General features: G+C 43.1%; 1 protein-coding gene across 4 annotated transcripts in view; it reads right to left on the bottom strand.

The window, feature by feature from the left end:
- Positions 1-14204, bottom strand: part of L3MBTL2 (L3MBTL histone methyl-lysine binding protein 2) — a 517603-nt gene that overhangs the window by 374969 nt on the left and 128430 nt on the right. For all 4 annotated transcript variants that reach the window (XM_044301290.1, XM_044301288.1, XM_044301291.1 and 1 more), the window contains exons 6-7: positions 6678-6795; positions 3638-3772 (exon numbers count right to left, since the gene is read on the bottom strand). In XM_044301290.1, the coding sequence (XP_044157225.1) occupies positions 3638-3772; positions 6678-6795 (253 nt within the window). The remainder of the gene's footprint in view (positions 1-3637; positions 3773-6677; positions 6796-14204) is intronic.

Raw genomic sequence — 14204 nt, 5'->3', positions numbered from 1 at the left:
GGCCAAAGCAACCAACCAGATTCCGCCTTTCATTTTTCAAAGGAGCTGTGAAAAATGAAAGGTGAAATCTGATTGTTTGCTATGGCCAACTAAGCCAGTTCTACTTTACACCAGTTTGACAAATCTTCCCCATAGTGATCTGCCGAAGTGATAAACCAAGGTCTCTCAGATCAAGGATTCTTTGCCTCTCAGTTTGCAACAAGCGTCAATAACTGGCACGTCTATGAACAGAGGGCATCGCACAATCATTCCACAGGACTTGATCCAATTTTTGAGGTTTCATGTGGCTAACAACTTTGCTTTGAATCTGCATTTATGCCCTCCCACAAGCCACAACTGAAGATGCTTGAAAATGTAATCATCTGCAGATGATAAGTGACACCTGCTGCTCCCTCGATTTGCATAACCTTACGGCTGGTCCTTCTTGGCATTGCAACTATAATGTTGAGGAAATTTACCATAATCACATGGTACACTGGAACCAACTGACCCACAATATGTGAAAACCTAGGCAAAGTGGTTCCAACATACCACGGGTTAATTGTGATAAGCGCAATCTTTTTAATCTCTGCGAGTATAATATATAGAGTAACACAATAGTGGATAGCTCACCACCTCTCCAAGCAGGAACTGGTGCTCTAGCCTAAAAACTGATCACCCAATTAGTAAAATAAATAGTAGAATAAAAAAAGTGGAAGGCTGGCACTCAAATATGTGGTTCAATCGAAAACACAATTTATTAAGACACTGTATAAGAACCAACATGTGATTCAAAAAACACAATAAAATACAATCACATATGTTAAAATTCCTTGGAGTATATTCACCACTAGGGACAGTCAATAGTCCTAAGTTAGGCCTCTTTCACACTTGCGTTGTCCGGATCCGGCGTGTACTCCACTTGCCGGAATTACACGCCGGATCCGGGAAAACGCAAGTGTACTGAAAGCATTTGAAGACGGATCCGTCTTCAAAATGCTTTCAGTGTTACTATGGCACCCAGGACGCTATTAAAGTCCTGGTTGCCATAGTAGTAGTGGGGAGCGGGGGATGACGTGTCCATGCGATCACGTGATCCATGCGCTTGGGGCGCCCTGACGTCACTCTGGAGCGCCCCGGGAGCCGCACGGATGGTAAGTATGCTGCTCCCCGCTCCCCACTGCACTTTACCATGGCTGCCAGGACTTTAGCGTCCCGGCAGCCATGGTAACCATTCAGAAAAAGCTAAACGTCGCATCCGGCAATGCGCCGAAACGACGTTTAGCTTAAGGCCGGATCCGGATCAATGCCTTTCAATGGGCATTCATACCGGATCCGGGCTTGCGGCAAGTGTTACGGATTTTTGGCCGGAGCAAAAAGCGCAGCATGCTGCGCTATTTGCTGCGGCCAAAAAACGTTCCGTTCCGGAACGGAAGACATCCTGATGCATCCTGAAGGACGGACTGTCCATTCAGAATGCATTAGGAAAATCCTGATCAGTATTCTTCCGGCATAGAGCCCCGACGACGGAACTCTATGCCGGAAGACTATAACGCAGATGTGAAAGAGTACAGTGGTCGTGTACTTATTCCAAGAGGAGAGTGTGTGATTCTGATGCACGTTAGCACACAACACTATTGTTATAAAGCTGCGGATGGGGAGTGGGGTGATACGGTATAGCCGTTTTTCTTACCCTCCTGGATGGGAGATTCCGCTCTCTGATCGCCACTCTCCGCACTATGCAGCCGTCCTCTCTCACCGTTTGGCGTCCACGCTCGAGACTTCCGTACCACGTGATGGTTGTCTCGCGGGATTTGTCCGTTAGTGAGTTCAATGTTATCGCTCCTTGAGACGATTTCAGGTTGGTATTCGAATGGAGCGCTCCAATATGGAGCCAACATACCACGGTTTAATTGTGATAAGCGCAATCTTTTTAATCTCTGCGAGCATAATAAATACACACTTTAATCCTGTGAAAGCAGTCTAAAAAGGGTGAATATCATGAGAAGAATATCTCCTCATACGGGTGTTGCTAGGGAGGCTTGTCCCCGTCTGTCATTGGCTGCTCCCCCGACACTGGATGTTTTCATACATGTACAGAGAGAAGCAGCACCGGTGCAGGGACCAGGATCGGCGCAGGGAGCGGGGAGCCAGGTAAGTATATTCCCTATATGTCTTCACCTGATGTATGAGATCTGTATGAAGACCACTTTACTGGTATCAAGTGGGCAGCTCATGGATATAGGAGACCGCTGGGGAGCTGACTAGAGAAGGAAATACCTATTCACCGGACACAGAGTGTAAATGGTAGTCTTTTTTTACTATGAATGTGCACATTCAAACTGTTGTTTGGTAGAGGATATATATCATTTTAAAATAGTTTTTAAAGGCTATGTACACTTTTGGGGGCATTTTGTTATTATGGCATTGTACTCAATTTGAGCTAAAAATCTTTTTTTTTTTTCAATTTGTCTTTATTAAAAATATGGAGCCCTTTTTTCTGTACATAGCTGAGATGCTCTAGTACAGGGATCAGCAACCTTTGGCTGCTGTGAAAAATTTGCATATGTATCAAATCGTTTTTTTTACACAATAAAAGCACAGAGAGCTATGGGGACTGGGTATTGCGGATGTGCTGGCGGCCATCTAGCAACCCATGTCCTCAGCTCTATACACAAAATCCTGGTGACAGGTTCCCTTTAAAACTTATCTCATACCCATAATATGAGATAAGTGTCTGATTGTCAGCAGTCCAACTGCTGGAGCCCATGCCAATCACTTGAAAAGGGGCCTGTGTTCCCTTGCTTGAATGGAGCAGCAAACTCTCTTCAACTCTACTGGGCTTCCCAACATAGCCAAGCACATCTATTTGGCTATCTCGGTCAGTCCCATAGACGTGAACAAAGCGTCAACACACTTGTGTGTCTGCTGTTCCATTCAAACAGTTAAACACAAGGCTCTTGTTCTTGTGATTAGTGGATTGGACCCCTGACGATCACACTCTTATCCACTATCCTATGAATAGGGGATAAGTTGTTGCAATGGTTCCAACCTTTCATTTTTTGGTGGTCCAAAGTTCTATCTTTCACAATGTTCACCATATGTCCACTAATATGTTAGATTGCTAGAATGCAACAATGCCATACATGTCTGTGTACCTTTTTATGCATTTGCATTCTAAAACCAATTTCTATGGAATTATTTTCCAGTGTGAACACGGTTACTATTAACCATGAAAACCAAGGTGTTAAATAGTGGGAATATCAGATTTATAAATTAGCCACCACCAGGCTTCACTAATGATCACACAGGCACAGCTTCTCTATGTTTGTGTGATCACCATTATTTATTTTATACACTTGTATAGCGCTACTATATTCCACAGAGCTTTACAGACATTAGCATCAAGCTGTCCTCAATGGGGCTCACAATCTAAGAATGTCTTTGGAGTGTGGGAGGAAACCGGAGTACCCGGAAGAAACCCACGCAAACACAGGGAGAACATACAAACTCCATGCAGATGTTGTCCTTGGTCGGTTTGGAACCTAGGACCCCAGCGCTGCAAGGCACCAGTGCATAACACTGAGCCACTGTGCCATTCTGTGGGAAAAAGTATAATGTTCTAATAAAATATAGACAAGAAAAAAATAATTCTTACTCTGGGGAGGCACCAAGATTTTCCTATTGATAGCACACCATCCTATAGGATGAATGTCCATAGTTCCTAGATTGCACCAGTAGTTATGCGAGGAATCATCTTCAAAACCTTCATATTGCAGCAAAGCCTTATAACCTGTTTGGATATGAAAAAACACAAAGTTTTGTTTTAGTTTTTTTGTTGTTAAACAGGATTTATATAGATAAGAACTGTAAAAAAAAGTTTATGCAACAGAAAATGTACAAATAACATAGACCCAAACCTAGAGATTACCTCGAACTATTTTTCGTTTATAAAGGACTAGCAGAAGGACTTGGCTTTGCACCGGTATATTTCATCTATTTTATTTGTGCTTGTCCGTGTCGCAAAAAAATATCGAAAGTATCCCCCATAACAGTGACCTCCACAGCTCCCCACCCCTTTAACAGTAAACTCCACAGTCCCCCACCCATAGTGCCCAGTCACTTTAAAATGGTACCTCTACAGCAGCCCATCCTCTTAACTTTGAATTTCACAGTGCTCGCCCCTTAACAGTGACCTCCACAGTACCCTGCTGCCTTAACAGTGACTTCCACAGCAGTTGCACCTGCCCACTTAACAGTGACCTTCAGTGTCCGCCCCTTTAACAGAGACCTCCACAGCGCCTTGCCCCTTTAACAGTGACCTCCACAGTGCCAGCCCCTTTAATAGTAGAAACATAGAATATGTCGGCAGATAAGAACCATTTGGCCCATCTAGTCTGCTCAGTGACCTCCACAGTGCCCGCACCTTTAACAGTGACCTTGAAAGTGCCAGCCACTTTAACAGTGATCTCCACAGTGCCTGTCCCTTTAACAGTGACGTAACACAGTACCCGCCCCTTAAAAAGTGACCTCAGCAGTGCCCGGCCCTTAATTTTTTTATATTTGTAACTTTTTTTAAATGTTTTTTTTTTGCTGGTCGGGGTCATTAGCCACGGTTCTCTGCTATTTCAAACGTGTGAGCGGGCACCACGTTTGCCCATCACTCCAGCGCCATATATACACAGTGCAGCTAGCAAAGGGGTTAAAATGTATACACTAATGTAACTGTAACTGCTGCAGCCCTGATTCTCACTGCATCAAATCTCCCTGAATGTGCTGTCTAAAAGGGAAGGGATCAGCAACCTCCAGCACTCCAGGTGTTGCTTGGCTGTTCTCTGAACTCCCACATAAGTGAAAAAATCATGCTGGGAGTTGTAGTTTTTACAACAGTGCCGAAGGTTGCTGATCCCTGACATAGGGGGTCATTTATCAATCTGAAATATGCTTAAATTAGGCGTATTTCAGGCACAACAGCTAGTTGCACCACAATCTGCGACTTCACCCTGCTTACGCCAGGTCTACAATTGTGGATGAGGCGTGGGAGGGGAAGGGGATGGGCCAGTAGGCCCGTCTCATTTACTATTTTCTATGCCTGTTTCAGGCATAGAAAAAGTTCTAAATGTAAGACAGATCGGAAGCTATCTTACATTTAGAACTGGCATAGGATCCTCCGAAGTTATGAAGAGGCAGGCCACCGCAGGCGTAGGGGTTTATTAAGACTGGTATCAGTCTTAATAAATGTGTCCCATATTGTTTTTAGCAACCAATCACAGCAAACCTTTAAATTTTACTACAGCGCTTCTCAATTTGATTCCGAGTGGTAATCTCCCTGCATGTGCTGTCTAAAATACAAACTGTTTCTTGCCCAAATCAGCCAATGATGCAGCATGAATTGTATCCACTAATGTAATTGCAGCTGCTGAGACACTGCTTCTCACTCTGCATCTCATCTCCCCTGCATTTTAGATTGCCTCTCAACTCCCTGTAAGTGCTGTCTAAAAGACATCACTTCTTACAATACGGTAGACCTAGGTTTACCAACCTTTGACTCTCCAGCTGTTGCAAAACTACAATTACCATAATGTCCTGACAAGTTGCAGCCATCAGTGCGTGATGGGAGTTGTAGTTTTGAAATAGAGAGCCACAGGTTTGTAAACATAGGTCTACTATAGTAAAATAAAAATCGTACTGTGATCAGTTGATATGGGCAAAAATAAAAGCTGCACTGTGGTTGGTTGCTATGGGCAACAATTTGTCTCTATGCAAAGGGGCACTCCCAAAACAGGTGCAAAGATGTTTCTTCAGTGAATGAGCAACCGAGGCGGTAATGGGTTTTGCAAAGTTTGGAGGCATGACTAAAGTGTTAGAACGGCCACACACATTCAATAGCTGTTGGCCGAATGATCAACTATCTCTCCCGACTCCCTAACAGCTCCTCCATATATTGGCTTGGCCTTGCTCAGTCTCACAAAAAGCTTTTTTCGAACACGCATCTGAAAATGGCTTATTGTGTGCAGTAGATGCAACATCACCCCGTGAGCGCCAGTCATTATCAAATCAATTAACTCTACAATATAAGCCAGGAGTCAGAATTATTCTAATATCCTTTTCTCCATTTTCACATTCCAAGCAACACCTGGGTTGCATTAAGTGCCGCCACATATTCAGGTTTGGATAATAAAAGGAGTGAAAGTATTAAATACAGTTGCTTCTTCTCTTTTCTGAATCCAATTCTAGTCTTGGCTTAAAAAACTGCATTAAGAAAACCTGAATGTGAGGCCGTACCTTTACGTTCTTTCCAGTAATGGTCACAAACAGTCTGTATTCCCACTAGCATCATGGACTATGTTCATAACAGCGCCATGACAGATCCAAACAGATCCCAACAAATACTAATGTACTCCAATGACTTAGAATGGTGCCCATCATGTTTGATGTAATTTTGATGGCAAGAATAGCCCAGCAGACTATGTTATTCTTGATGTAAAAAGCAATGGAACCTTTATAGAAAATCGTTTCTAAAATCACATTATAGAAATATGAATCTTTTCCTAAACTATTCAATCTGACAATAAAATGTCAGTGTATTACTGAGAAACTAGCTAACTATATAGAAAGTAAAAAATAATAATATATATATATATATATATATATATATATATATATATACACACACACACGATTATTGGATACAATACCTGCTATCCTTACAATAGATGAAATCCAATAAACACGACTGGGAAGCACAGCATCTGTATTTAAGCTTTCCACCTTGATACCCTCTGAAATGTCATCCCACTGATCAAAGAGGGGAACCTTAAAACAATGAATAAAAAGAAAAATTAAAGAGTACAACTTACAGAAATACTGTGATAACAAATGATGTATGCAAACTAATGATATCATAAATTCTAGTAAAGATAATTTATTTTTAACACAGGGTAAAACATGTTCATTATTAAAGGGAATCTGTCACCATGAAAATGCAGTGCAATCTACAGGCAGCATGTTCTAGAGCAGATTGATATATATACTATAGTTTATTCAAGACAGCGTAAAGTCTGTGTCCTGTGTCTAGATAGATAGAGAGATAGGCAGAGATAGAGACAGAGTGATAGAGAGAGCATTAGAGAGAGTGAGGCTATCCATGTGTTGTCTGTTTTTCACTGATCCATTGCATAGAAAATTGAGACCAATAACATCTGGTATATGTTCTGTCACGGAATGCCTGTGCCAGTGACTGGAGTCCCAGCTCCAGTCCCTGGTCACAAGGGCACCAGGCTGTCTGTAGGATAGCCAAGAGGTCTTGAGGGCGGTGGAGAACCTGTTGTGTGAGGGGAAATGTACGTGGGTGGTCAGGTCCATAAATATTGGTCCATCAACAAAATTCTAACATTTCTGTCAGCTTTAATTTGAGAGTATTTACAACCAAATCAGGTGAACGGTTTAGGAATTACAACAGTTTGCATATGTGCCTCCTACTTGTTAAGGGACCAAAAGTAATGGGACAATTGGCTTCTCAGCTGTTCCATGGCCGGGTGTGTGTTATTCCCTCATTATCCCAATTACAATGAGCAGATAAAAGGTCCAGAGTTAATTTCAAGTGTGCCATTTGCATTTGGAATCTGTTGCTGTCAACTTTTAAGATGCGATCCAAAGAGCTGTCACTATCAGTGAAGCAAGCCATCATTAGGCCGAAAAAACAAAACAAACCCATCAGAGAGATAGCAAAAACATTAGGCGTGGCCAAAGCAACTGTTTGGAACATTCTTAAAAAGAAGGAACGCACCATTTAGCTTAGCAACACCAAAAGACCCGGAAGACCACGGAAAACAACTGTGGTAGATGACCGAAGAAATCTTTCCCTGGTGAAGAAAACACCCTTCACAACAGTTGGCCAGATCAAGAACACTCTCCAGGAGGTAGGTGTATGTGTGTCAATGTCAACAATCAAGAGTAGACTTCAACAGAGTGAATACAGAGGGTTCACCACAAGATGTAAACCATTGGTGAGCCTCAAAAACAGGAAGGCCAGATTAGAGATTGCCAAACAACATCTAAAAAAGCCTTCAAAGTTCTGGAACAACATCCTATGGACAGATGAGACCAAGATCAACTTGTACCAGAGTGATGGGATGAGAAGAGTATGGAGAAGGAAAGGAACTGCTCATGATCCTAAGCATACCACGTCATCAGTGAAGCATGGTGGTGGTAGTGTCATGGCATGGGCATCTATGACTGCCAATGGAACTGGTTCTCTTGTATTTATTGATGATGTGACTGCTGACAAAAGCAGCAGGATGAATTCTGAAGTGTTTCGGGCAATATTATCTGCTCATATTCAGCCAAATTTTTCAGAATTCATTGGACATCACTTCACAGTGCCGATGGACATTGACCCAAAGCATACTGCAAAAGCAACCAAAGAGTTTTTTTAAGGAAAAGAAGTGGAATTTTATGCAATGGCAAAGTCAATCACCTGACCTGAATCCGACTGAGCATGCATTTCACTTGCTGAAGACAAAACTGAAGGGAAAATGCCCCAAGAACAAGCAGGAACTGAAGACAGTTGCAGTAGAGGCCTGGCAGAGCATCACCAGGAATGAAATTCCAGACTTCAGACTGTAATTGACTGCAAAGGATTTGCAACCAAGTATTCAAAAATAGAAAAAGTTAGATTTATGATTATTATTCTGTCCCATTACTTTTGGTCCCTTAACAAGTGGGAGGCACATATGCAAACTGTTGTAATTCCTACACCGTTCACCTGATTTGGATGTAAATACCCTCAAATTAAAGCTGACAGTCTGCAGTTAAAGGGCTTCTGTCACCCCACTAAACCATTTTTTCTTTTGTTTACTTATAATCCATATAGTGCGATTTCTGCATATATAAGCTAAATAATCATTTCGGTCCAGTCGAATTTGTTAAAAACGTAATTTTAAAATATGCAAATTACCTCCGATCCTAAAGACGCCCCCTCCGCATGTTGATCGACAGGGCCAGGGAACGGGATCGTTCTCTGCTGGCCCTGTTTGAATTCAAAATATCGTGCCTGCGCTGTACCCGTCTTCAATCGGCGCAGGCGCACTGAGAGGCTCAATTGAAGACAAGTACGGCGCAGGCGCGCTATTTTGAATTCAAACAGGGCCAGCAGAGAACGATCCCGTTCCCTGGCCCTGTCAATGAACATCCGAAGGGGGTGTCTTTAGGATCGGAGGATGCGGCTGCTACCAGCAAGTAGCCGCCCTACTTGCTGGTAGCAAGGTAATTTGCATATTTTAAAATTACGTTTTTAACAAATTCTACTGCTTATGTATGCAGAAATCGCACTATAGGGATTATAAGTAAACCCCCCCCCCCCCCCCCAAAAAAAATGGTTTAGTGGGGTGACAGAAGCCCTTTAAAGCACATCGTGTTTGTTTCATTTCAAATCCATTGTGGTGGCATATAGAGCCAAAAATTTTAGAATTGTGTCGATGTCCCAATATTTATGGACCTGACTGTACACTGACAACGTTCTCATTTGGAGGGGGAGCGTCATCAAAGGTATCAGAGTTTGTGTTATATCTAATCTTATATCTACATGTATATAATAATGTGTCGACAAATAAAATAAAAACTAGCTATGTGAAGCCTATTACTGGCAATTCCCTGTTCCATACATGTATGTAGTTGTCACCCTATACATGTGACGAGAAATTTACCAAGGGGCGAATTTGTCAGAACAAATCCGGTTGTATTATCTCTAAAAGGACCAAGATCAGGCACTAAAACCATTGTAAGTCAGCGGACGCCGGATCAGTTTTCTTTCGTGTCCGGAAAAAGGGATCCGGCATGAAACATAATGCAACTCAATGGTGCTGGATCAGTTTTCCCGGATACGAAAGAACATCTTGGTCAATTTAGAGATAATACAACCGGATCTGTCTTGGTCAGTATCCATTGATGCACACAAAAAACTCTGCTTGTAGCGTTTTTTTTTTTTTTATATGCAGCATGGGAACGCAACGAAACGGAATGCATTCTGGTGCACCCCATTCTGTTCATTTCAGTCTTGTCCTTATTAACAATAAATGGGGACAAAACGGAAGCTTTCCCCCTGCTATTTAGATCCTATGATGGATCTCAATACCGGAAAGGAAAGCGCAGATGTGAAAGTAGCCTTATTCAGCTAAAGAAAATCCGGACAGAAAAATCCAGAAGTCAATATTTGTATGATAATAGAAAACAAACTGTGGAAAATTTTAATTAGGAAGTAATTTTGAGTACCAAACATAGTGCAGACTATAATAAGCGAATAAGGATTATCAAAAAATATCTACCAATCTAGAATAAGGATCAGGTTCTGCAGGCTATTTTACAGCAGGGTTGTCGATGTGTAGCCAATAAAAATAATCGCCAACTATCAGTAATATGGTCGCACCTAGCCTATATTGCAACCAGAACAGAAAGGAGATTAACTCATGGCCCAATGTCCGAGAGTTATACTGATGAGGGGGTACTCAATGTAGGTAACGTAGATTTATGATAAAATGTTAAGGAGATTAAATCTGACAATACTAACCAATCTTTCCATATTAAATCTTTCTTAACTGTGCATCCACATGCCATTAATTGTGTAGAATGACAGATATGTGCACTCCAATATGTGGGGTGCACTACACGTCAGTAGCATAAAAGAATAGGTGAACATGTGTGGGATATACACAAAGTGCAAAAGGATAAAAGGTCCATAACAGAGAAGTGTTTTGGATTTGGAAATAAAAAATCTGAGCTCTAATGGACTTTAACCTACGTACAGATTTTACATATTTTTATTAGTTGATACAAAGGCTCCTGTTTTTGGGAATGAAAATAGTCAGATTAAAGGGAACTACGCTGCCCCACTTATTCAGTGGGCTGTCTCTTCTAGGCTACTATTAAGTACTTTTACAGTATTGACAGGCCAAACCTCATGCCATTGCTGCGAGAGAGATAAGTCCAATGAGACTCATGGCTCCGCCATTCCGCCTCCTGCATAACAGGAAAGAAACCTTCCATTCATAGTCAGGAGGCGAAAGATGGCAGGGCCATGAGTCTCACTGGACACATTTCCTTTTGCCATGCTGATGTGCTGCGAAATTTGGCTTGTCAGGACTGTAAAACTACTAAATAATAGCCGATAAGATAAGTGACAGACCTCTGAAATCAGTGGGTCTGTCACTATTCTATGCTGCCCTAAGTGAGGGCATCATAGTAGAGGTGACAGGTTCCCTTTAACCATGGTGATAAAACAGAGACACATCCTGAACTTGCAGATGCAAAACAATTTGGGTCTGAGTTTGCAAAACAGACATTGATGGACACAAGCCTGTCACCTATTTATTAGAATTTTTCCTTGTTCTGTGTTTTGGAGATATGTATGTGGCTTTTCTTAGTGATTCACAGTTATAGCTGTATACGTGTACTTGCAGAGATAGCTGTCAATAACTGACTAGGACCATCCACTTAACTCCTAAGGGCTGTTTCACACGAGCGAGTCCATTGCGATAATCGCGCTCCGTGTGTGAGTGTGATCCTCCGCACTGGACTTGCAGGAGCGCACGGCATTATCATGATTTATAATGCTATGTGTCTCTGCATGGCCTTTTTTCCACAGAATCATAGTGACATAAAGCTGTCAGTATGATTCTGTAGCAATAAGGCCAAGCAGAGACACATAGCATTATAAATCATGATAATGCCGTGCGCTCCTGCAAGTCCAGAGCGGAGGATCACACTCACACACGGAGCGCGATTCCCGCAATGGACTCGCTCGTGTGAAACAGCCCTAAAGAGTGGGGATTTAAATGAATGACAATCTATACTGAATCCTTTACTTCAAAACTATACAATCTGCACAGCTCCCCCTGCTTTCTAACATCTATCATTGCACTGCTTTTTCAATGTGACAAGTTCACTTTAAATAATGCAATGAGCTGACTGGGACACTGGGTGATTGGGCAACCACCAGGAAAATGAGGTTCAGTGTGGATAAATGTAAAGCTATGCATCTGGGTACTAATAATTATTGTCATGTTACAAAGCATTGCTGCAACCTCATCTGGAATATACAGGTCACTTATTATAGGCACTGTTCATAGAAGAGATGCCTAGGATTTAGAAAGAGTACAAAGAAGGGCAAGCTAATAATGGGCAAGAAAAATCTTGGTTAAAAGAATTACCGTTATTTAATTTAGTCTTGATAAAAGGCATCCATGGGAGGACAAGATTAACTTATATAAATGCTCCATACAAAATATATGGTAAAAAGAACGTTCAATGTAAAATCCCTCAAAAGACAAGGGGGCACTGCATCCGTCTGGAGAAGAAAAGTTGCCAAAGGCGACTAGGCATCTTCACGTAAGAGCTGTGAATCGTCAACACAGGAGCTGGTCACAGCACAAACAACTGATGGCTTCACCCAGGCAGCCCCCCTGACATCGGAGCCAGTGGCGGCGCCGGAGGGGGGCCACGGCCCCCCCTACATCATGCTGTGCCCCCCAACTATAATGCCCCCCAAGTGAGCCTCAGCAGTCGGGCACAGGGAGATGAGCGCTTCCATTGCGCTCATCTCCATAGTAATCTGCCTGTGCTGCGGCGGTGCAGGGGAGGGAGAGGCGTGTCCTTTCCCCTTCCTCTGATAGGCTGCCGGCCTAGTGCCTACAGCCTATCAGAGGCCGTCTGAGCCATACAGCGCGGGACACAGGCCGGAAGAGGCCTGCATCGCATCGCTGACATGGAGGCAAGTATAAGTGTTTTTGTTTTTTTTTTACAATAGTTTTACAGGCACATTGGAGGGGGGGGGGGGGGGAGCCCTTGCTACTGGAACATTGGGGGGCTTATTAGTGGCACATTGGGGGGCCTATTACTGGCACATGGGGGAGCTTATTACTGGCACACATGGGGACTTATTACAATACTGGCACATGATGGGGGGGGCTTATTACTGGCACATGATGGGGCGGCTTATTACTGGCACATGATGGGGAGGCTTATTACTGGCACATGATGAGGGGCTTATTACTGGCACATGATGGGGGGTTCATTACTGGCATATGATGGGGGGTTTATTACTGGCACATGATGGGGGGTTTATTACTGGCACATGATGGGGGGCTTATTACTGGCACATGATGGGGGGCTTATTACTGGCACATGATGGGGGGCTTATTACTGGCACATGATGGGGGGGCTTATTACTGGCACATGATGGGGGGCTTATTACTGGCACATGATGGGGGGGCATGTTACTGGCTCGTGATGGTGGCACTTATTACTGGCACGTTATTAGGGGCACTTATTACTGGCACGTTATTGGGGGCACTTATTACTGGCACGTTATTGGGGGCACTTATTACTGGCACGTTATTGGGGGCACTTATTACTGGCACGTTATTGGTGGGCACTATAGGGGCACCTACTGAGGCCACAAAGAAGGGGTATTTTATATGGGGGCTCTGTACAGTAGCATTTTATACTGGAAAACATGGTGGGTACTATGGGGAAGGGGGGAGAGGAGTACTATGGAGTCATCTACGGGGGGCACTAAGAAGGGGTATTTTATACTTGCAAATTATGGGGGATACTGAGGGCATCTACTGGGGCACTATATATGGGGCATTTTATACTGGTACATTATGGGGGCACTAGGAGGAAGAGGAGCACTATGGGGGCACTTTATAGGGGTATTTTATACTGGCACATTACGGGGGACATTAGCTCAACCGGGGGCATTACAAGAGGGTATTTTTTGCATTGTCACATTATAAGGAGAATTATTTCTACCGGGGGGGGGGGGGGCATTATGGTGGGCTTTATTACTCCCCTATGGTCTGACCCCCTAATGGCAGCACCAGCCTCTCCCTGCTCTGTGACCCCTCTGCCCCTTCTCCAAATCCTTATTATGAAATCTTTCTCATTAGGATAAAACACATCATCAGCTCCACCGAGCCCCCGGCCAAAGTGTTGAAGTGGCGTCCGAGATCCCCAAGGGCCAAGCTAAGTAATTGTAAGTTTTCATGTGAAATATGTTTATGTTATACACATATAGCATACACTGTGCCACACAATATACAGTATACCTCTACACTGTGCCCCACAATCATCATCAGTATAAAACACTTGGAAAAGCCCTTTGAACCAAAATAACAATAATCCAAATGAAAATATATAGCGGTCTTGTTTCCCATACCAAATCCTTT

Source organism: Bufo gargarizans, chromosome 7 (assembly GCF_014858855.1).
Source record: "Bufo gargarizans isolate SCDJY-AF-19 chromosome 7, ASM1485885v1, whole genome shotgun sequence".
NCBI lineage: Eukaryota > Metazoa > Chordata > Amphibia > Anura > Bufonidae > Bufo > Bufo gargarizans.
Note: the sequence above shows the minus strand (reverse complement) of the source record. Positions and strands in the feature narration are given on the sequence as shown.